Here is a 23,253-nt window from a genome sequence, read left to right as displayed (position 1 = left end):
CTGCTGTAGACCGACAGCAATGACGGTCAGTAAATAAAACTACATAGAAACAATCGTCTACTTCTATACACGTCTATTGAAGCATCAGTATTCAACTGAGATGGTTTCATAACTAAATAACCTCACAGAAACATTTAGTGTTCAGAAATTTGTTTTGAGCAGCACCGCAGTGACATATCTTCAAAAATACAGTTTTTCTTTTTTATTTGTATTTTTACAATCCGATGGATGTAGAATGAATATTTCATGATGTGTGTATAACTGCTGAATAATGCTTTTCGCAATATTTTTTTATGCTGATAAACACAATATACATCATCTGCCATCTGAAAGATGACAGAATTGAGAACAGAAACAGAAAAGCAGGTCAGGCAGCTCCGCTTACACAACCGCACATTTCTTATCCCTGTCCATGATGCTGATGACATAATTCCGTTTCCTTTTGGTGACTGTCCCTCATGTTGTAATCAATTTCAAGATCCTCACATGTTTCTTACAGAACGCTCACTGGAGTGCACTCAGGAGAGGAATGTGGAAAGTGGATTGAGTTCATCTCAACAGTTAGTGGCCGCGCACACGAGTTCTGCTTCTTCAGGCTTTCTCTTTTCCTCACGCTCGCTCTCCCCCACGCAGGCAAAGGTAACTGTGTTTCGTCTCTGGGGGACCAAGCCGCGGCTCAGGCCGCCGCGGCATGGAGAGCATGGAGGATTGTGCAACGGCAGAGTTTGAGGTGGACCTGATTAGATCGAGCCTGAGGTCACGTTGACATATGAGTCATCCGATAAAGGGGAGAGGACTGACGAATGTGTAACTTACGCTCACAATACCACCACATGTCACGTCCTCACCACAGCTTTACATTTGCACTCATTCTCACAGAGAGCAATGTGACACACCTTTCATTGGCATCTTAAAGGAATAGATTTCAAAAATCTGTGTAAACTAACTTTTAAAACTCATGGAGACATATTGTATCACACTACAAACAAATCTGTGATTGTTTTCAGAGTAGTTCAGAGATTAAATTACATGCAGGAACCCAAAATCCAAATTCCAAAATCCATGTATTTATTTTGAATAACCAACTAAATGATAGCGGATCGAGCTTCTGAGTTGTGTTTTATCCTGGAGTGTATTGTCCATCAGCACAGTGATGGTATGTGCTGCGGGCTCAGGGATTGAATGTGTGCTCAACATGTGTGTTTCTCCGCGCTGCGAAGTTCATCGTGATCCATCTGGCGCAGGATGAAAAAAGCACCCAAAAATGAGCATCTGGCAGCAAGGATCACAAAGGAATTCTGTGTTTTTCTAAAGTACCAAGCTGAAAACTGAAAATGCAAGACAGTGGCGATAAAAGATTTTAATTTGATAAAGCTTCAAAAATTCAAATATTTATTTTCATATATTTGTTACAATCATCACATACACTTTATGTTGTCCATCATTATGCATCATTTCATATTTAAATCCTTTTACGTGACTGTAGTTTCTAAAAGGCCAGATACTCACATTTATTTTCAACAAATGTTCTGAAAATACATTCATAATTATTCTACTGTAAGCTCCGAGCTTTAAACCACTACACAGACAGAAAGATGCTTCCTGAAGGCTTGTTAATGGTGAGGAATGTGACGAGCCCGACTGAAGCAATAAGTTTGAAATCTGATAACCAGCATGTCATTCATTTATATGCTTTGATATGCAAGACCGTTTCAGCATCAAGCTTATATTGTTCTGTACAGATGCACCCATGACATAATCTAAAAACGTTTCTATATTTTAGGTATTTAGGTGCCACTTTGATCCAGAGCAAAGTACGAATGCGCATTTAACCATTATCAAACCCATAATGCAATTCTCCACGCCCCGACCTGTTTACTCGCGCTCACATTTTCACACACACGAGGTTCCCTCACTCTGCGCTGCAGACGAGCAGCGAGACATGCATTCCTCTCAGGGGCACCAAAAAGGTTTCTGTGTTGCTTCTGCAGGAAATTGATTCAAGCTACTTGACCACAGAATTCAACCCCTAAGCCATGAACACACACACACACGCACACACATATGCACACTTTGAAACATGTTGAAGAGTTTGCAATAGATATTACACAAACAATACTGAAGTATGCAGTCTTCTTAGTTGAACTATTTGAACAATACTTAGTTGTTCTATTTAATTAAAGACATCACAGAAAAATACAGAAAATGACCTCCACAATACTCGTTTGTCAGGGGAACTACTGTAACTAAGATGTGAGTTTTTAATGAAATAACCATTCACTAATTCACTGGGAAAAAAGGTTTTTAAAACTTTTACTGAAAGTGGGGTAAACAGGAGGAGATTTCAGCCGTGTAATAAGTGACTGTGCTTATGTTCTCGTCCTGGTGCATCTTGGCTCATAGTGAGTTTTTGTTAAGCGCTTTTGGATAGAAAGGGCCATGCTACATTAGACTGGCTTTACATATAATGGTTGTTATATAATCAGTTCGTTGTTGGTTTTAGTCTTCTCATCGGATCTGTTGAATAAAAAAGAAATACAATATCACCACACATCTGAATCCAGGTAAAAGATGGACAAACAGAGGGAAGTATTTGAAGGGCAATAGTGGACTTTAATTTGCTATTCGGTGTGTCGGGGGGGCCATCTGCTCAATCAGTTACAGAGTCGGGGGGGAAATGTTTCCCTGGTGACTTAATGTGAGGGCAGTCTGGAGATGAAGAGTCAGCGGCATAACAGATTCATAATGTACAGTTTTCATTCATAAATACAATTTTATTTTTCATCCAATACATGTGTGTCAGATTATCTTCCCTTTTCCCCAAGATGTTGATGTTGATGATGATGATGATGATGATGATGACGATGATGATGATGATGATGATGATGATGATGATGATGATGATGATGATGGCGATGGCGATGATCATGAGGCAGGGAAACAATTCTGCTAAGTTGGCTTGGAGAAGCACTGCCCCTTCTTATCAGTCTCTGGTCTCATCTGAGACATTAATCAGCTGAAAAGAAATACAAGGAGAGTAATTGCACAAATAAAATAATGAATTCTACATGTGTTAACAGTAGTATTCTTGTGAATAACATGACTTCAAACCCAACTTAGAGTAGCATATCACAGCACAACAACAACTTGGACAATGAGCATCCCAAAATGTTCTAATTCAGATGCAAACTTAAAACTGTTTGACTGCTATGAAAAAAAACACATCTGCACATTCTGTAGCTCTACATAGTGTTGAGGCACTGTTATGTGCATCTATAGAACTATTATGTCTCAGTGATGAGGTCTAGATGACACATTTATAGTCAAAGCGTTTTAGCAAATGTGATGATTTTTCAACACGAAGCCCTTATTTGAGTAAAAGGAGGAAAATGTAAGAATAATCGTATTTCAATTCAACGTCAACGCTGAAAGTGTTTTATCCAATGTGCTGTTAAAGACTCGGCGGGTGCCAGAGTTGATCAGCGGTGATCCTTTACTAGTTCACCAATTAAAGCACCAGAGTTGATCAGCGGTGATCCTTTACTAGTTCACCAATTAAAGCAGCAGATTGATCGCTGGTGGTGCCAATATGCAGCGTTATCTTGTAGTCTACTGTTAGTAATACTTTTTACTTTTAGATCCATGGATGCTTTTCTTCTTGCAGACGGAAAACATTGATTGAGCATGCAAATAAAGTGCAGATGTGGTGCAGTTAAAAAGGCAGATGATAAAAACACGATATTATGGAATTTCAACAAGTTAGTTTTTATTTGGTTTATCAAACCAAAAACAGCTGCTAGTTGCAACTAAAAGAGACTAAAAGGCTCAGTAGAGCTGAACTGGACACCCAGTGATGATTAGAGCATGAAGCTAACTCTTACTATAGAGTTAGCTTCATGCTAACATTACGGCAAGTTCCGAATCTCTTTCTTTCAGCAAACCTCTTCAATCTTCAAATGACTTGCAAAAAGAATGAAAGTAGCAAATCTATAGACATTTTATGTAAGTTGCCCAGAGGGTGTGCAGTCACAAAATGTACCATTTGGCAAGATAAGTTGTTCATGAAAAATATGACCTCACCTTCTTTGTGCAAGAAACACTTCCAAAGGCAGAAGCAGAGGGACATGACCAGCAGGGAAGCCGCCGTAGTGACAGAGATCAAGATGGTGAGAGCCGTCCCAACTAGGAGGGAGAAAAACAGTAAATGATCAGCATATGTATTATTTTGCATATTTCTATTGACTGGAATATGCAAATCAGAGCCCTGCAGGAGCCAGAGTCGACATACGTGTTGTTACTGTAATTTACAATGTTACCATCTGTAATCTCTCGGATGTTCACACTCCTGATCCATGAAACCAAGGTGAATAGTTATTAGCAAACCAAAGCCAGCAACAATTAATTTAATTCATCAAAGCAACAAATTGATCAAATAGAGATTGTTGTCAGCAGTCAAATAAAATAAATAAACACAGCATGTGACGAATAAAGATTCAATATGGCCTTTACAGCCCCTCAACCACCTCTGCTTTATTCAGTATTCTTAGTAGGCTTCTTTTTGCAGCGAGCTCTCAGGGGATGAAGGCATCCAGAACTTGGAGTACGGCAGGAAAAACAAAGCAAAAGCTCACTGAGACCAACTCACTTTTAGTGTTCATGGATACAGCGATCGGCGACTCGAGCCCTTTGTGGTGCACCAAGCATTTGATGGACACGTCTTTCAGCAGCCCTGATTGGACGGTCAACGTACTGATGACCAGAGTGGTCCCGTCGCCCTGCGGGAGCAGCGTCGTCACGGGGGGGCCCACGGTGCGGTTATCCCGCTCCACGTTCCACACAATCTCTGCTGGAGGCCGCGACACTGAGGTGCAGTTGGCTTCGATCACACCAGGAGAGGTGGTCTTGTAGCTCACCTGAGGTTTGGGCAGCACTGGTAGGAATACACAGAATAAAGTGTAAATCTCCAAGCACACTGATGTACGCTTACACACACACAAACTGATTCTACACAAGTATTTGTTTAAAATGCACTGGGTCAATGATTCACGTAACAATCAAACATGGAAACATGGAAATTGTTCTTTTATTCTAGAAAAGTGCCATTCATGTTGTAGGGTAGTTTGTTTTGTACACAGGTACAAAGTGTCTTTGGGTAAATCTTTGAGATGATACCTGAGACCTTGAAGCCTTGCAGCCTTTGGATCAGGGAGGAATGTGAATTCCTCTACTTCTGCGTTCCATAACTCAATCTTTAGCTGTTTTCAATTTTCCGGGAATGAGCAAAGAATGTGATGCACTGGAACCAAGAATATTTTTGTTGGCAAGAAGACGTAGTCATTTAATGAGCTTCATCCACTATTGCTCTGGATTGTATCTGATTTCCACAACATGAAAAATCCGTATAACGATCTAAACCATAATGACCCTTTTGCGTAGGGGCAAAGCAAGTTGTTATCAAAAATGAAATTCCACAGACTTTCCTCACTCTATTTCTCACTATAAAGCTCTACAAAGCTCAGGGTAGCCGTATATTCGGGTGATCATTTTCTGTAAGTTCATCATACTACGGTTTCATTTTGACTGAATCTAAATGTAAATGTTGTGAGATCATATGTTTGTGAGAGTACAGCAGGGGGCATCACATCATCCCGGGTGGGATGAGGGCAGAAGACTAATCACTAATCACTAATCACGCCTACTGTACTTTACAGCTCAATTTCAAACAAAAGCAACTTTGTTTTTTTGAAATAACTGTGAGAGAAAGGGAGCAGGAGAAAATGAGCAGAGAGATGGACAAAGCACAGAAGGAATCTCTGTCTGCAGCAAACACAGACACAGTCATGCATCCGGACCTCCCTCCCTGCCTCCATCATTCTTTCGAGCGCTCCATTCTTCACACGGACACACTGTTCTGTGTCTGTGTGTTAACAAATCAACCGACAGCTCGGCCTCGCAATGCCATGAAAAAGTTCAGCAGCTACAATAGTAAGAAGAAAAAGATTCCCGTCTAGATCCCAGAGGTACCTGCGCCTGACTCCATCATTTCCCCTCAAGCTCCTCTCTTCCCAGCTCACACGTTGACCGTAGGTCACTCATTACTAAACTAAAGTGTGTCTCTTAACAACACTTACTTACTTAAAAAAGACGGGTTCTACCAGTGAGTTTAAAAACAACAGCGTCATTTATGTTGAACAAAGCAGCATAAGAGATGACTGTAATAACAACAAAACAAATCAATATATCTTCCCTCAATGTTGAATGTTATCAGCCTGACTTTAGAGATGGAGGTGTAGGTGAGTCCAAAATATACTTAGTCAATTTCATGGTTTGACAACTCATTCATTTAAGGGATGCCTCAACAAGTTGCCAATTAACTCCCATCAGCCTGATGTGTATTTTCTGAGTAAAGGATGGATTCTGTTATATTTTTGGAAAAACTAATAGTCGTCAAAAGTCTGAGTAAGTCAAATGAAATGTCGAGCCATTCCTGTTAAAAGTAATTCAACGTATTAAACGTATAATTAAACTCCTTAAGACCTTATTCAAATGTCCCCTATACAACTTTATGACACAAGCATTGAGAGACAGGATGCATCTTGCACTCAACCTGCTCTCCCCTTGAGTTTCTGTGCGGTCCACACTTTTATAAAACGCAACTTTAGACAATCGTCAATGATGGGAGCCGGGTAAAGACAAAGTTTACCGTAGGTGACGAGGCAAACTGTGGACATCTTGGGCCCGTCCGAATGTGTGTTGTACAGGCAGGTGTAGCAGCCCTCGTCCTGGACGGAGACGGGCTGGATGGTGAGCTGACTATCTGACAGGGAGGCACTCAGCCAGACTCTTCCCTGGAACGATGGCTCTATCATGGGGTCGCTCCGCTTCGCGAAGGAAGCCACCTCCGTGGAGTCACCTTTTGCTGACGTGTGTTTCCACGTGATCTGTTGGACCTTCTCAGGCAAACCGTAGGAGCACGACAGCGAGGCCTTCTTGCCGCTCACCGCTGTCTTGTTACTTTCGACCGTGACTTGAGCTGGGAGAGAGAAAAGAGCCCACAATCCAGTGCAAGAATGGGGGGTGGGAGGAGTGGACATTAGAAAAACAACAGGGGGACAGAGGGAGAGAAACAGGCCGATGCTAATATTCAGAAATAAGAGGAGGCCAAACAGAAACCAGTCACGTGAATCCGGTACAGCTGTTTCTGCTTAGAAAAATAAGCCCTCCTTCTCCCTCTGCTGCACTGCTCTTTATTAATACGGTCGACTGAGCCTCTGAGAGGTCATGGTGGTTACATATTTCCTAGTAAAGCTCGTGGATTCAAGACCTGGTTGAAGACCTTCTCAATTGTATCACAACAGCTGAGACACTTCATGGAATTCTTCACAAGCTAAAAATATCATCTCAACCTCTTCTGACACGGTTAAATATAGGTTGAAAACCCGTGTCTTGATTTTGCTCCAGCCCTACATTTTGAGATCTAGGCCCACTTGTAACAGCACATGGTTTTAGACCTTGGCACTGGAGAACCAAGAACCTGCACCCTGATAGTCATTAAATTGCTTATAGGCACCAACAATACCATATATGCATCTTGTCTGTAACTAATTACCGTTTTTCTTTTGTAGAAACTAAAGCCAAGATGTGTAGAGGTCTCACTCACCGGTAACAGTGAGGCACGTCAGTCCCTGCTTTGACCCAGAAGGATTCATGTCAAAGATGCAGGTGTAGCAGCCTTCATCACGGAAACCCACCCTGCGGATGGTGATGGCCGAGGAGTCTTTGGGGGAGGAGGCGAGCTCCACATGCTGCTGTCCGCTCACGCTCTCTCCGTTGCCGGGTTGGTAGGTCAGCAGGGTCTGGTTTTTGACATCCAGCCAGCGCACCTGCCTCAGAAGCTCACCTCGTTCCCTCGAGACACTGCAAGTGAGCGTGAAGGGCTTCTCCACGGGAGCTTCCAAACGCTCCGGCGCCGTTACCCTGCCTGAAAAACCCACCGAAATAACACCATTATATCATGTATACAATTTACAGTGCATAGCTTTTCAATGGCATGGCAGACTCACCCTGGAGTCTTTCCACCATCAGCAGGAGCAAACACACCTGCAGACCTTTCCTATAGCAGGACTGCATCATCATCTTCTTCATCACTCATTTACCAGGGAGGAGAAAGAGCGGTACTGAGAATTTCATAAGAAACAGTCAGCGCCAACTTGAACTTAAACTCTCCTTCAATTTGATAGAACTGGTTGTCCCACAGTGTCACAGGAAGAACTTTAAAGCCTCTGATTTTCCCTGCGAGAGACCTCCGTTGTTCACTAGATGCTGCCAACACATTGCAGGGATCTGGATGTTTTATGCAATTGAATGGCAGCATTTAGTTAACAAATGATCCGAGATGCAAAGCAAAATAAATCATCATGTGCTACAAAAATATATTTCAATATCCTATAAAGAAAGCTACTCATACGTTCTTTTTTATTCTGCTTCATCACTGACACAGTTAAAGTTGCCATGTGCCTACAAGCATCGTACTCAAATAATACCAGGGATACACAGCAGTAAAAGTATTTTTGTTTTGGACTATGTTTTTTTATTTTTTATTCCCTCAGTCATATAAACTTTGACATAAATGATGACACTCACCTCTACTTGTCCCGATGCAAAAGGTAAAAGCCAACAGTCGAAGAAGTTCTACCTCTGCAACATTTTGTTCACCCTTACAACCCGGCGGTCTATCGAATCATCACTCCAGACCAAGCGACTCACTGTGTTTACTCCTCCGTGTGTTTTCTATTGTGCGCTTCTTGGGCACAGTGAGCTCGGGCAGCAGCTTCAGTGGATGCAGCGCGAGCGAAGCCGCAGCGCAGTTTGATTGACAGGCGCCTCCCAGCGGTACTGTGTGTGTGTGTGTGTGTGTGTGTGTGTGTGTGTGTGTGTGTGTGTGTGTGTGTGTGTGTGTGTGTGTATGTGTGTGTGTGTGTGTGTGTCTCAATGGTTTCATCGAAAAATCATTTTTCAGTGGCCGTTGAGTCTATTAATTTGCATTTCTTTGTGGCCCATGTTGCAACTTTCGTTTTAAACACATTTCTCCGGAGGAGATGGACATTAGGGTGATATATTTGAAACGCGTTTGGTTTGTATGCATTAGGATTGATTAGAGTGCACTGTCCAGCAGAGAAAGGATGAAGCAAACATTTTAGAGGCATCGGTGGAATAACCAACACAAACTTTTGTAACTTTGGGAGAAAATTATGTCTAAATTTGGAGACTCTGTTTTGTCGCCCTCTACAGGTAAACTACTCAAAATGACTATGGACTGAATAAAAATATTCACCACTTAACCGGAGGTACCGTTAACCAAGTGTATGATTTACTATAAAATAGACCTTCTTCTAAAAAAATGTTTAAAAAGTATTTAAATGAACTATCTATGAGAATCGTGCGTTTTGCGTTTAACTTGTGAAACGTCACAGTTTTGCGACGGAAGTGTTTTCATCGGGCTCATTTAGGTGACGTCACCACATGGGCTGCCGTAGTAATTTGACAGCTGAACAACAAATGCTCTTAAAATGAACTCATTAGTCTCATAAACACTTCGAGTTCGACTTTTTGTCCATGTTAGCATGAAGTTAAACTGTCCTCTAGCGTGCTACACCTAAACGGCCAGTCTCCTTTGCGGACTAGAGGCTGTTTTACAGACATCACCATGTCGTTCCTGGTGGACTCGATCATCATGTTCACCTCGCAGGTAACGTCAAAATAACTTCTACACATCGTAGCGTGTTAAATCTGACAGAACCCGCCCTGAGCTGCACGGTCCTGTAGGTTGTCCTCAATCTCAATTCAAAATTGTACTGTTTCATAGTAGATTACACAGTTTAATGTACTCAAATTAGATTGAACTGTGATGAACTTTTCAACGTTTTTACTCATGGATATTAAACCATTTGTTAACTGCTTACTTACTCAAACTATACAGTCTATCACTCAAACTCAAACATCAGCAACACGCTGTGTATTACCTCTTCATTTAGCCGATGTTTAAATACAATTTTAGAAATTAGTAGACATAGTTTATACGCTAAAATAGCAACGTTGGATGTACATTTGCTCTACACAGACCAGATTGTTTTCATAATTTACTCAAACTTGTGAATCTCAGGAAAAATTTAGTTTTTGTAACGTGCATTTCCTAATAAAAAAAATGAGACAATGTAATATTTTCCCTTTGAAATAATTCACATTTATTTCAACACAGGTGCTGTTCTTTGGATTCGGCTGGTTGTTCTTTATGCGGCAGCTGTTCAAAGATTATGAGGTTGAGTGTTATTGCAAAGCCTTTTATTTACACTTAGAAAAGTGCATCTTCACTTGGTCGCAGAATACATCGCTGGATCCACTGGAAGTCCTAACTGTTTTTGTGTTTGTTGACAGGTGCGGCAGTATATTGTCCAGGTGGTTTTCTCCATCACTTTTGCTTTTTCATGTACCATGTTTGAGCTCATCATCTTTGAGATCCTGGGTGCTCTGAGTAGCAAGTGAGTACATTCCTGTGGAGTATAGCTCTGTTTTATTGCTGCGTTGCTGCAGATGAAGATTTCCCATTTTTCTACTGTCTTTGCCACAGTTCGAGGTATTTCCACTGGAAGCTGAATCTGTATGTGATTCTGCTGGTCTTGATATTTGTGGTGCCTTTCTACATCGGATACTTTGTTGTCAGCAACATACGCCTGTGTAAGTATTTCTATTTAGCTGGGTGATGAAAATTAAATACTTTAACTGAACGAGAATTACTTTTTGACGCTTGTAACTTCAAACATTATGTCACAGAAACCTGTTTTCTTTGTGTCTGTCCGTAGTGCAGAGACAGAAACTTCTGTTTGCTTGTATGGTGTGGTTTACCTTCATGTATTTCTTCTGGAAGTTGGGCGACCCGTTCCCCATCCTGAGTCCGAAACATGGTTAGTGTGCATCCTCCTTCTCTCCTCTTCATGCCTCGTTTCTGCCTTTTGTCCTCTGCGAGACTCCTTTATTTGTAAAGGTTGCTCACCGTAAAGTGGAACACTTTTGTTGGTCCGTTGTCTTTTTGTCCAGGCATCCTGTCCATCGAGCAGCTCATCAGTCGTGTCGGTGTGATCGGAGTCACCCTCATGGCTTTGTTGTCTGGTTTCGGTGCTGTCAACTGTCCCTACACGTACATGTCCTATTTCCTTAGGTAAGATTAGCTTTGGGGGGTTTTCTCAGGTTTTCAGCAGCCGTATCAATGCTTTTCCATGCTTGTTGATCCAAGTCTGCTTATGCATCAGACAGTATTATCGGGAATAGCCTCCCGGTTTTCATGACACACGCTGCCATTGCTTTGATGGTTCCTGCTTGGTTATTTTCAAAGGAATGTAACCGACAGCGACATCCTTGCTCTGGAGAGGCGGCTGCTCCAGACTATGGACATGATTGTCAGCAAGAAGAAACGGTTAGTAAAATAAAGATTTGTTCATCCCGTTGATGGAGTGAATAAAACACATTATTTTGCTTCCACAATGTGATCTGTGTGTGTAGAATTGCCATGACACGAAGGCAGATGTACCAGCGTGGGGAGGACCAGAACAAACAGACAGGATTGTGGGGCATGATCAAGAGTGTTACCTCTACACAAACAGGCAGTGAAAGTATCCTTTATACTTACCTTAACTTTGATTTAAAAAGGTCCGATTTTTATTGTTTAATTATGCACAGTATTTGTTCTAGACGTCAGCCTTGACTTATTCCCCCCCAGATCTGTCTCTTATCCAGCAGGAGGTTGATGCTCTAGAGGAGCTGAGTCGGCAACTCTTTCTCGAGACGGTGGAACTGCAAGCCACTAAGGTAACTCCTGTTCGCACGCACGCACGCACGCACGCACACACACACACACACACACAGGGCAGTAGATGCAAAACTAATGATTGATTGACAGGGTTGCAACACCTCCATGTACTGCGTAGCTGTGACGTGTTTAAAGTCATAACTTTCAAGATCAGTGCGCATTACCTCACTCGGACAGGCACAGTTATCAACTTTTCAAGTGTCATTTTTTAATATATTTTTTGTAAGGGAGAATATATGATCCAAAGAGCAAGATATTTCCCTCAGAAGTTTCTGGGGAACAAAAACCGAGTTTGAAGGAGTTAATATTTGACTTTTGACCCAAAGAGGAGAAATAATCTCAATCCATTGCTACTGGATGTGTAAATAAATAACTCCTTTGCCATGAGGCGATGATGTGTAAACATTGTGTTGTCACAACTCCGACAATGTTTGTAGCTCCGACTATCATATGACACTAAACTAAATGCTCATTTTAAGTTTAATCCGAGGTCGGTCAAAGACTACAGAATTTATACACCCTTACATAAATACATATCTGTTGTATGACGACTATATATTTTATGACATGCAGTACAACATCAGAGGACCGTATGAAAAATAAGATAATCTGAAGGCGAGATCTGCCTCTGACTTATCTCATTGTTTGTACTGATCAGATAAAAACTTTCCTCTGCAGCTGCTCATATTTGAACTGTTATTTGGACTAGGAAGCACTATGGTACCTGCTGACGTAATCTACACACCCGTTATCTATCCAGACTACGCCCATTTGGATGATCTCAATTAAAAACAATTTCTTAATTCTTGTCCACCTTTCTTGATCTTTAGGAGCGAATCGAGTACTCGAAGACATTCCAGGGCAAATACTTCAATTTCCTCGGCTACTTCTTTTCCATCTATTGTGTTTGGAAGATCTTCATGGTAAAAACCTGCGCAAATATATTCTGGATTATTGTCTTTCCCTCACCTCACACACATTGTGTTGTTTATTTTTTCATTTATTTGAGATACAATTAAAATAAAAAGCACCTTTTTTATTTCTTAATGGCTATGGTGTCCACCATAGGCCACAATAAACATTGTGTTTGATCGAGTTGGAAAGACGGATCCAGTGACGAGGGGTATTGAAATCACAGTGAACTACTTGGGCATCCAGTTTGATGTAAGTCTCTCTCACACACACACACACACACACACACCTGCAGAAGTAGTCACCTGTCACTTCATGACCTCCTGTAAAGATAATTGCGAGCTCATTATCAACTCTGTGCCGCTTTCTCTGCTGCACCTGGTCATGATCGCACTCAATCTTTTCCCACTTTAATACTCATTTGATTCTTTTTTCACTTTTTTTCCACTTTCACTCTGAATATGACATTATGTTTGAGTTTACATTTAAATACATACCCGAACAACGTAGGTTCACAGTTTTCATCTTCTGTCCTTAATCCTAATTTATTTATTTTGTTCTTAAACTCTTTCTCCCGTTCTCAGGTAAAGTTTTGGTCCCAACACATCTCTTTCATCTTGGTGGGGATAATAATCGTTACATCCATTCGTGGCTTACTCATCACCCTCACTAAGGTAAAACTATCACACGATACATGTGGGAATGGCTACAGACGCCTATTTTTATTTTTAATTATGGTGTTTAACTAAAGATTTAATGCTCCTTTGTTTTTTAGTTCTTCTATGCAATATCAAGCAACAAGTCCTCTAATGTCATCGTGCTTGTCCTTGCGCAGATCATGGTGAGTGTGTTGCTTAGTGTGTAATCTTATTACTCAGAGCACAGCCTGCAAACAATCGATAAACTAAAACCTTGTACTCCACCAGGGGATGTATTTTGTCTCCTCTGTATTGCTGATGCGTATGAGCATGCCGCTGGAGTATCGCTCCATCGTGACCGAGGTTCTGGGAGAGCTGCAGTTCAACTTCTACCACCGTTGGTTCGACGTCATCTTCCTGGTCAGTGCCTTGTCCAGCATCCTCTTCCTTTATCTTGCCCACAAGCAGGCACCAGAGAAACAAATGGCCCTCTGATCCCCCTGCATTTCTTCCCCCCCTGGATTTGACTACTAGCCCGTGGGTGACTCTGAATGTGGAATTTGTCCACAAATCAGTTTTTTAAATGTTTTATTATCTCGACTGCTTTTTCCTGAATCAGGAATGGCTTATTGTTGGATGCAAATGTTGGAGGAAATAACTTTGAGTGAACTTTATTGATTTAAAATATTTGCAAAAAATACTTTCATGTTTCCAATTTAATTGTACTTGCAAATATAAACAAATTCATATTATTTTGGCCAAACAAATGTATTTCCTTAATTTTGGCTTAACACACTGGAGTTGTACTTAAGAAACACATGAAGATGTTATTCATTATCTCCAGCCGGAATCAAAATTAAAATGTCTAATTGTGAATAAAAACAAATACTCATGTGAGCACAATTCAGATAGTAGGTTTTGATCTATTGGTCTTTGTGTACATTTTGATTCATTTCATTCTCTTAAAACTGGGAGAAAATTTTTTTTTTCATGTTTTGTTCTTTAAATAAAGGCAGTAGTTTTTGCATTCGGTGGGGAAAAAAGTACATGAAAGGCCTCAGTATTTACTGTTGGCAATAATAGCAGTAGCTTAAGCTCTTAAGTTTTGGTAGATATTTTACATTAGTTGTCTACAAGTAAATTGAATATTTTCATCAAAGGAAGATCGAAGTATCCACAAAAATGTATTTTCAGCTCTTTAAACTTGCAATTATCCCACCTGAGTTTAGATATCAAAGGTCTGGACTGTCCACATCGCTGGTCTCCTGTGATATCGATTGCATGTGTGAAGTCCTCAGAGCTGATTGTTTAGAAAATGATGGATACACGTTAGATTGAGAAGGCCATTATAAGGCCGAATTGGAGAGTGGGTCGATTTGGTGATTTTTTTTCAGAGTCTCTCGTCAGAACTGTCTTCAGATGAAGTTGATGTGGTCTAAAAGAGGGAAAAAAAAACACTTTTAGATAATGAACATTTTTTATGTGAAGTTTAAAAATATATAAAACCAACGAAGCACTGCGAAGACTCATGTGAGCCTCCAGCAAGTATTTGGTTTCAACTCTGACAGGACTGATGAAATGTCACCAAGTCTTTAAGGGAACATAAATGTCTGCATGAAATGTTGTGATAGTCTCATCCAAAAGTTGGCAAGACATTTAAAAAGTATAAAGGATGTGTTGTTTGGGGGGGGGGAGGGGGTTGTATGAATATCATTGCAATCCATCCAATAGTGTTTGAGATATTTCTGTCTGGGTCACAGAGGTGGACGACACAATATTGCCGTCCCAATAGATCAAGTGAAATATTCAATTCCTTTTATTTATTGTTTAGCCCCAAATCATGAATTACAGATTTTCTTCAGAGGCCTTACAGAATGTACACATGCAACCACCTCTGCCCCAAAACCCTCACGTTGGCACTGGAAACCCCCCCAAAAGAACCTCCAAGAGAAAAAAGCAAACCTTAGGGAGAAACAGCAGAGGGGGGATTCCTCTCCCGGGATGGACAGAATACACCAAATATGAGAGGCTTTAAAGAGCGCCACTCACCCTCTCTCTCGCTGGTTCCGTTGGGGTTTGGGGTCTGGCCTCCTCGCGTTCCCCGTGTTCCTCGTGGGTGTCTGCAGTGTGGACCTGAGCATAAGAGGTCTGTCCGAGGAGCAGGCGCGTGATGGTCACTCCTTTGGCTTTGAAGTGGTCGTAGACGCTCTTGTCAGCCACCAGCATCTCCAGCGAGCTGCCGCTGCCGCGGATGATGGCCACCGCCTCCTCGTGGCTCCTCTCCTCCACGTTCACCCCGTCCACCTCCACCACAATGTCGTCGTCCTGCAGACCCGCCGTGTCAGCTGCTCCACCTTTCACCACCTGAAGCACAGTGTTTGTCAACCAGCTTGATGTGACAGTTACGGAATAGTGGGGATTGCTGCACTTTGTACCTCCTTGATGTAATGTCCAAATACCCCCTGGAGGCTGTTCAGGTGAAAGCCATAGCCACTGGAGTCCTTCTCCATCTTGCACAGTTTGGGCTTTAGCTCCTCCTGCCTACTTTGTTCAGGTGTGGCTTGTTGGGCGGGAGAAGGTAAATTGAGGGCTTCTATGTAGCTAGGCGGTGGGTTGGAATCTTTCATCTCCCCCAAGAAGACCATGGGAGACACTCCTCCCTGTGCGGGACACAACAAAGACATGTGGATTGTCTGCATTCTGAATTGAAGTTACAGTGGCACCGTGACTCACCAGCTTATACATTTGGTCCGTGACTTTGTCCACCACCAGGAGGCGGCATGCGTTTCCCCTCTGCCTCATCTTGTCCACCACCTGCTCGTGGCTGCAGCTTTGAACCTCCTCGCCATCCACGGCTACCAGTCTGTCCATCTCCTGCAGACCCGCTCTGTCCGCCGGGCTGCCTCGCTCTATGTCCTTCATGAAGTGGCCTGCACGGAGTACAACGAGCACGCTGTTAAAACAACGCCGGCATCCGAACACACAGTCGCTCGTCGTGTTTACGCGTGGCCTTGCCTTTCCGGTTCTTCTCCTGCTCGAGCAGGAAGCCATAGCCATCGGAGCCTCTGGTCATTTCGATGATGCGCGGCTTGTGCGGGAGATGCTGCGCGGTGGCAAACCACGCTGCGATCTTCTCCTGGCGGTTCTTGTAGTGCCTGTGCGTCTCCTCGTCAGCCAGCAGGAGCATGATGCTGCTGCCGGCCAGCTTCATCTTGGCCACCACCTGATCGTGCGTGGAGCCTTCTACGTTCTCTCCGTTGATCTCCAGCAGGCGGTCGTTGGCACGGACCCCGGCCCTGTCGGCGACACCTCCTGGGATCACCTCGGTCATGAACAAACCGTCCTCATCTAGGAGGATGTTTTGGAAGACATGACAGGAGCTTAAATTTGCAGTGATTGAATCAAAAGTTCACTTGTATAAATAGAAGTTAATTCACTTTGTGGATTAGTTACAACACATTAATCAGGATTTTATTTGGTTGCCAGGATGTTCGAATCCGTCATGCTTGTTTTCTACATCAATATGTCCCTTGTTTTCCCTTTAATGTTGCTCCAACGGGAAGCTGCATAGAAATTGATCCAAAACACTAGAGCCCTTGAGTTACAAAGACTACAGCTACATTCGCTTTCATCTTCCAGTCGACCCATATGAGCAAACAAATGAAACAAGGTCAGGTCATTATTTAGTTCATTGTCATCCGCCCATTCCCTGAAGCGGACTCCTCTTCTCACTTTTGGCTGAGCGAATGGAAAACCCGTAGCCTGAGCTGGACTTCACCAGGTAGCAGAGTTTGGGTTTCAGAGGCTGTTTGGCCGAACCGTTGGCAACCGGAGTGCTCCGACGATCGGACAGGTTCACTCCGGCTGCTTTGGCCTCCATGTAGGAGGCTTCATCCAGGGTGTGAAATGTAACCGATGCTCCGCTGTTCCTGATCATGTCCACCACCTGTACCAGAGGAAGACATACACAGCAGGAGCGTTTTAATAAAGGGGGCTGTAAAAGTACAAGGCCATCATTCTATCATCAACTGTCCAAATTCAACACTAATATATATATATATATATATATATATATATATATATATATATATATACACATATACACACACACACACACACACACACACACACACACACACACACACAGTCCAATATACAATGCACAAGAGAATACACCCATATAAAGTGCTGTTTGTTTAATGAATAAAATGGTGTATAAAGCTTTTTACCATTTTATATTGCATCAAATACTTGTTTACATTTCTACTTGCTTTCTTATTTCGTTTTTAGACACATTTAATTGTTTACACGTTCTATCTTCTTTGCGTTAAACCGCTATGATGTTCCTCACCACTCACAGTATCTAAAACAACACTTGATTCATCTTGACAATCTTCATTAAGGACTACAGTGGAAATACGTCTTATTTGGGATATGATAAATGTTTATGCAAAGAATGTCTATTTAAAATATACCAAGAAGAAAAAAAGGTTTAGGTGTTAAGCTGCTGAAATGGTTATCCAGATCTCATTATCAAATTACCTACAGGGAACTAGAATTGGCGCATTGGCGTGAATAAATCAAACTGTCTTTTAATATTCTCTTTAATACAGATGAGTGAATTTCAAAATGCCTCACAGATTACTTTTGAAAGGGTTACATTTCTTATTTCAAGTTCTACTGCATTTAGTTAACCTCAGAGCTCCGAGTACGTTTCTTCTTCTTATAGATGAATCGCACTGTGGCGAATCCACATCCTACTTACTTCCGAATGGGTAAGTTCATCAACAGGCGTTCCGTTGACCTGCAGAACGCGGTCTCCATCCTTCATGCCGGACAGCTCAGCTGGACCTCCCATTTCCAGGCAGCGGATCAGGTGACCCTCCACAGCATGCTCCACCCTCAAGTAGAAGCCAAACGAATGACCCGGCCTCTTGGTTAGAGAAATCACCTTTGGCTTGTACCCGGCCATGTCCTGACCAGGAGGAGAGGCTTAATAACACACACACACACACACACACACACACACACACACACACACACACACACACACAACAAGAAATAATCTCTTTCAAGGTGCTACATGACACAAGTTGCTGCGTGTGTCTCATCACTGCGTTTAAATATATGTCCCGTTTCTCCCGTTTCCCCGGCACCGTTTAAACAGCAGATGAATCTGTACCTGAAGAGACCAAGTGCTGATAAAAGTAGTCAGCACTCTTGTGGCGGTTAATTATTAACAGCAAGCACAGCTGACGACTCTCGACGGGTGACAAACCTGTTTAATAAAAGACCAGAACCTGGAGTTTGTGGGCAGTTGTTATTTTTGAGATTGTTTTCCACCGACTTGAACTCCCATGTGATGTTCATCACAATGACAACGTTACGAGTACAGTTCACGCCATTTTATCAAAACCTCGAAAGCGTACATCCTTCATTTTGCATCTATATCATTTTTACTCAATTGAAAATTTAAAAAAGACCCACTATACAAGAATTTATGTACATTGAATCCAGCAGCCAGATACTGAACTGATTGATGGTCCTCAAGAACGCAGATGTAGATTATGAGGTTAATAGATAGATTGTTTTCAAACACAATGTTTGTGGTTTCAAATCTTTTTCGAGCTTGTGTCACAACTTACGATGAAGAAACGTGTAACTGTGACCTTTTATCACAATTGTAACCAGAACTTGTAAAGCTAAAATGTTAATAAAAAATAAAACAATGTTTTGTTATTTAACGCATGTTTTATGTATTGTTCCTAACGTCCTTACTCTTCATATTTTGATAAATTCCAGGAAACTACATTCTGCGCTTTGTTGTTTTAGGATCTGCGATCATAAACTCTGTGTTTTCAAACTCACCAGCTCGTCTCTGCTCAGTGTTGCAGTCCGAAGGAGGAGCTCACCTGTCCCTGCTCGGCTGTGATCTAATGTGTCTTCAACCTGTCCTCCTTCTGCTCCCTCCCTCTCTCTGCAGGGACTTTGACGGGCCAAAGGTGAGCTTAAAGAGTGAGTTATTTAACTTGTGTCTCGTGTCTCAGGAGGCGACGGCCCAGAGCACCGTGTGCTAGGAAATCAAGAGAAAACCACAAAAACAGTCATTTGTTTGGTTGACTACATTAACTGAAATGCATCATGGGTATCCATTTGTTTATATGTAATTTATATTAATCTGAAAATGAAAAACATGTGTTTAAATATACTGCATCTTTGAAGTTTCACATTGCAAAGCTTTATTTTGTATTTCCCTACATCTATAGACCTTGTAAATGTTGGATTTTGACCCCTGTACACAGTTGCCTATTTATTAGGTAAATCTAAGACCAATTCAACAGCCCTTCGTAAACGCTCTGCATAAACACCTGGGAGGTGTTGATTTGGTCTTATGATCACTTAAGGAGCTGTAGTTTGTGGTTCTTTTAAACGGAATTGTGTTGTACTGTATGTTTTGATTTTGTATGATCCCCTGGGGAAATATACCGTGTTTGCAGTATTAACATAAACAACTAAACAACAACTTGTCAGCCACAGAAACAAAATGTGTGAAAGCAGATTCTGTTCTGCGTGGTTTTGTTTCTTCTAAAACATGACATCAGTTATACTACGGATAAAACTGGTATCGCATTTCCATGTCAATACAGTAGTAGGTAATAAAAGCCCATTTATTCAACCCTCTACTTAAGGGACTAAATGGAAATGTATTTTCAGAAAGACAACCACAACAGTTAAAGTTCAGGGTGTAGTTTCTGACGGTTTATGGTTGCTGTGGTCTGTAACTACATGGCAGAGTCCTTTGGTTATAAAAGGCTTATTACGATACTGTGATACGTTGGATGGGACAAAGGTGACAAAAGCTCAACCAAAGCCAAGAAAGACAAATCTGCACTATTTATTCATCACTGTGCAAGACTGGATCTCCCGCTTAAAGTTGTATTTCCGTCATCTACTGTGGTTATGACGAACATTTCAGGGCATTTTACAACAAAAAATATGCACGCACTATTTGTGGAGAGGCGCTGGTCTAACAGAGAGAAGCTTAAAACGATTCATTACCAGTACCACCAGAGAGGCGAAAGTCCCGCCCAACACCAAAGAACAGTATGGGTCTGTTTATTTTTATGTTACCATTGAAATCGTGCCATAAATTACAGATGGATGAAGAACTTTTTCAGTTTGTTATTACTTTTCACACAACTGAAAGATCCACGTACTCTACTAACTAAGTTCCCTCAGAATGTCGTCAACTGATAATTATTCTGCAGTCTTCTAGAACTGGTTGCTGTTTCGGTCTTTGGTGCTTTGCAGGTTGTGTTCAATGTTGCTTCAGAGCTTCTTTGCTTAAAGCAGCTGCCTGCTTCATCACTAGACAGAGACGGACCAACATGGTGACGTTTGGGGTTCGACGGTTTAATCATTCTTCCGCCTAATGGAGCAAATTGGGTAAAATGTGTTCCTGCCCACCTTTGTGGACAGGAACACATTTGTTTTCTCAGACATGAAGGCGCAGAGACTTTCACACACAACTGAATGTCCCCTGCAGACCCGCGCCCCCCCCATGATAACACACACACACACACACACACACACACACACACACACACACACACACACACACACACACACACACACACACACACACACACACACACACACACACACACACACACACACACACACACACACACACACACCACTAGCTCGGGGTACCGGCCTCGGGTTGTTTGAACAAGCAATCCAGGATCTGCAAGCAGAGGACGGATGAAGCCGGTGGAAGGAGACAGAAATGGTCTTAGGCTCGGCTTAGCATTGACGCATTCACCATCCATTACCCGCAGGCGTCACCCTGTGTTTGCCAGAGAAAAAAAGATATTTCCATGACTCCACCTGGATTACTGAGTCTTCCAGCGCTGCAGAGGTTTATTTGAACTGGAACCTCATCCTAGTGGTGTTTACAGTAACGGCAGTAGACTATGCACGTACTCAACGGCACCAGATGAGACAGACGTGAGCTGTAAAGCGCCAAAAGTTATTATCATCAACATGTCATCATCAGCAGTGGAGTCTCAGTAATCAACACACCAACGCCGGTTTGTGATTACAGCACTCCAGCGCTAGTCTCTCTCTCCTCACCTCGATTTACATCCTCACATGGCGTGTTTATCCGGGGTACGTGGCCCTGCCCGCGACCCGGCAGAGTCAGCTAATTAGACCAGGAGGGAGATTAGAGTTGGGTTGCTCCAAAAGATGAACCCCTTCTTCTTTTCCTTCCCGGTGTCACGAATTCTCCATCTAATTAGTTTTTTCCTCCTGCTTGTCAATTAACTCTCTCGTCATTGCAGATCCCGTCATCAACACGAGATCGTCTCTCATTCCCTTCAGCTGGTCCTCATGCTCTCCCCACCTGCAGCCCGTCCCCTCATTAGTCCCTCACTATTTAGGTCCCCCCCCCCGCCCTCTGCCAGATTGTCTCATGTGTCACTGCCAAGCGCTCCAGCGTGTCCTGCGTTTGTGCCTGAGCAGCCTGATTACTCGGCCTATAGGATTTTTGCGTGCCCCCTTTTTGGGTTTGTTTTCCTGTTGGACTGACATCCTGTATAATCAGATCTAAGGCCGAAGAATTTAAGGAAATTGATCAGATTTATTTTTTAGGATTATGATGCAACGGGACAATTCCCATTGCATCATAATCACAGGGCCGACCCTTCCTGTAGGCGACCAAGGCGACCGCCTAGGGTGCCAAATTGGTGGGGGGTGCACTCCAGTGGTGCCCCTAATCATACATCTTTCTCACAACAACATTGATTAACGAAATAAAATTCAATAAAACCATCAATAAAACAAATGAACATGGCGCCCCGCCATATGTTGAAATTAAATTCTATATGTGTGTGGCATCGCATTGGACCTTATGGTTGCGCGTGTTGCAAGGCAATGAGCACGCTCTGTGTGGGTCTGTGGGATTGTCACCAAGGATTACAGGAAGCCCTCTCAGCACCAGTGTCCCAATATCAGTTGGCTCTATCTTTTGGGGGAAAACACAAGTTAAACAGTTAGAATGGCAAGAAATGAATGGAAAGCTGAACCAACTGAAGAGAATTGTGATTGTAACTACAGCAGCGCTTTCTGTGTCATGTCGGCACATCGGCTGTGAAAAAAAAATTAAATGCACGTGTACCAAACTTGGTCTGTTGAGAAAGCTGTGCCAACAGCTGCCCAACGTTTCCCCGTTTAGATCGAAATATGTCAATTAGCCGAAGACTAATCTCAATCTTAAGTGAACAAGAGAAGAAATCAGTCATTGTATTTCTATAATGTATCTGTATTAAAAGATGAACATGAATTGCAAATTTTAGTATCGCGCGTAGCCAATGGGCTAGAGCCGGCCCTGCTTCCTCAACACCACAAAATAATTTAATGGTAAAGCAAAGCATCACATTACTTGTTCATCAAGAGGATGGTTTAATTGTAATTAAGAAGAACAATATATAATGAAGATAACCTTACTGCGACCTAAGAAGAATGATTCTCGTTTTCGTGAATGCTCGCAACAAAGCACGTAAGAGTAAGAAGGCGTTTGATCATTCACCAAAGTGCACGCACACACCACATGAGGGCGGCGGTGCGCATGTAAAAACACCACAGGCCCTTTTTGCCTCTGTGCACGCGCTGATGCTGGAGGGTTTGCACACCTGAGACAGTTTACGGGGCTGACACATGGAGACAGACACGTATTCACACACATTCACTCCTGTAAACAAGCAACTTGGACTTAAAATAACCTGCACGCAAAAGGTCTGTTCACAGTCACATATGCGTCATTTCTTTTTCGTTACA

General features: G+C 42.4%; 3 protein-coding genes across 13 annotated transcripts; 1 reads left to right on the top strand and 2 right to left on the bottom strand.

Moving 5' to 3' along the window:
- Window positions 1-1,369: 1,369 nt before the first annotated feature.
- On the bottom strand, window positions 1,370-8,897 carry LOC120833947 (OX-2 membrane glycoprotein). 8 transcript variants are annotated; one of them, XM_040201612.2, is made up of 7 exons: window positions 8,644-8,897; window positions 8,064-8,177; window positions 7,661-7,981; window positions 6,704-7,033; window positions 4,646-4,930; window positions 4,081-4,182; window positions 1,370-3,016 (listed from the first exon to the last, which is right to left on the bottom strand). In XM_040201612.2, exons 2-7 carry the CDS (start codon window positions 8,143-8,145, stop codon window positions 3,009-3,011), a joined length of 1,128 nt encoding a protein of 375 aa, XP_040057546.2. In that variant the 5' UTR covers window positions 8,146-8,177; window positions 8,644-8,897; the 3' UTR covers window positions 1,370-3,008. The 8 variants fall into 8 exon arrangements, with proteins under 8 accessions (XP_040057546.2, XP_040057545.2, XP_077946420.1 ...); XM_040201611.2 differs by having other exon boundaries at window positions 1,370-2,517; window positions 8,644-8,874; XM_078090294.1 differs by having other exon boundaries at window positions 8,064-8,136; window positions 8,644-8,860.
- A 561-nt stretch (window positions 8,898-9,458) lies between these two features.
- On the top strand, window positions 9,459-14,322 carry LOC120833946 (Golgi pH regulator). The gene is made up of 14 exons (XM_040201610.2): window positions 9,459-9,748; window positions 10,259-10,318; window positions 10,435-10,538; window positions 10,628-10,734; window positions 10,860-10,961; window positions 11,095-11,215; window positions 11,390-11,470; window positions 11,557-11,666; window positions 11,774-11,862; window positions 12,694-12,786; window positions 12,932-13,027; window positions 13,360-13,449; window positions 13,551-13,616; window positions 13,702-14,322. Exons 1-14 carry the CDS (start codon window positions 9,707-9,709, stop codon window positions 13,906-13,908), a joined length of 1,368 nt encoding a protein of 455 aa, XP_040057544.1. The 5' UTR covers window positions 9,459-9,706; the 3' UTR covers window positions 13,909-14,322.
- Window positions 14,069-21,684, bottom strand: pdzk1 (PDZ domain containing 1). 4 transcript variants are annotated; one of them, XM_078090286.1, is made up of 9 exons: window positions 21,550-21,684; window positions 19,282-19,486; window positions 18,179-18,405; window positions 17,146-17,359; window positions 16,429-16,761; window positions 16,147-16,343; window positions 15,849-16,073; window positions 15,463-15,777; window positions 14,069-14,848 (listed from the first exon to the last, which is right to left on the bottom strand). In XM_078090286.1, exons 3-9 carry the CDS (start codon window positions 18,383-18,385, stop codon window positions 14,804-14,806), a joined length of 1,536 nt encoding a protein of 511 aa, XP_077946412.1. In that variant the 5' UTR covers window positions 18,386-18,405; window positions 19,282-19,486; window positions 21,550-21,684; the 3' UTR covers window positions 14,069-14,803. The 4 variants fall into 4 exon arrangements, with proteins under 4 accessions (XP_077946412.1, XP_077946413.1, XP_040057540.2 ...); XM_078090287.1 differs by lacking the exon at window positions 21,550-21,684 and adding an exon at window positions 18,596-18,691 and having other exon boundaries at window positions 19,282-19,405; XM_040201606.2 differs by lacking the exon at window positions 21,550-21,684 and adding an exon at window positions 18,596-18,691 and having other exon boundaries at window positions 18,179-18,388; window positions 19,282-19,405.
- Window positions 21,685-23,253: the final 1,569 nt, after the last annotated feature.

Source organism: Gasterosteus aculeatus, chromosome 16, assembly GCF_964276395.1.
Source record: "Gasterosteus aculeatus chromosome 16, fGasAcu3.hap1.1, whole genome shotgun sequence".
NCBI lineage: Eukaryota > Metazoa > Chordata > Actinopteri > Perciformes > Gasterosteidae > Gasterosteus > Gasterosteus aculeatus.
Note: the sequence above shows the minus strand (reverse complement) of the source record. Positions and strands in the feature narration are given on the sequence as shown.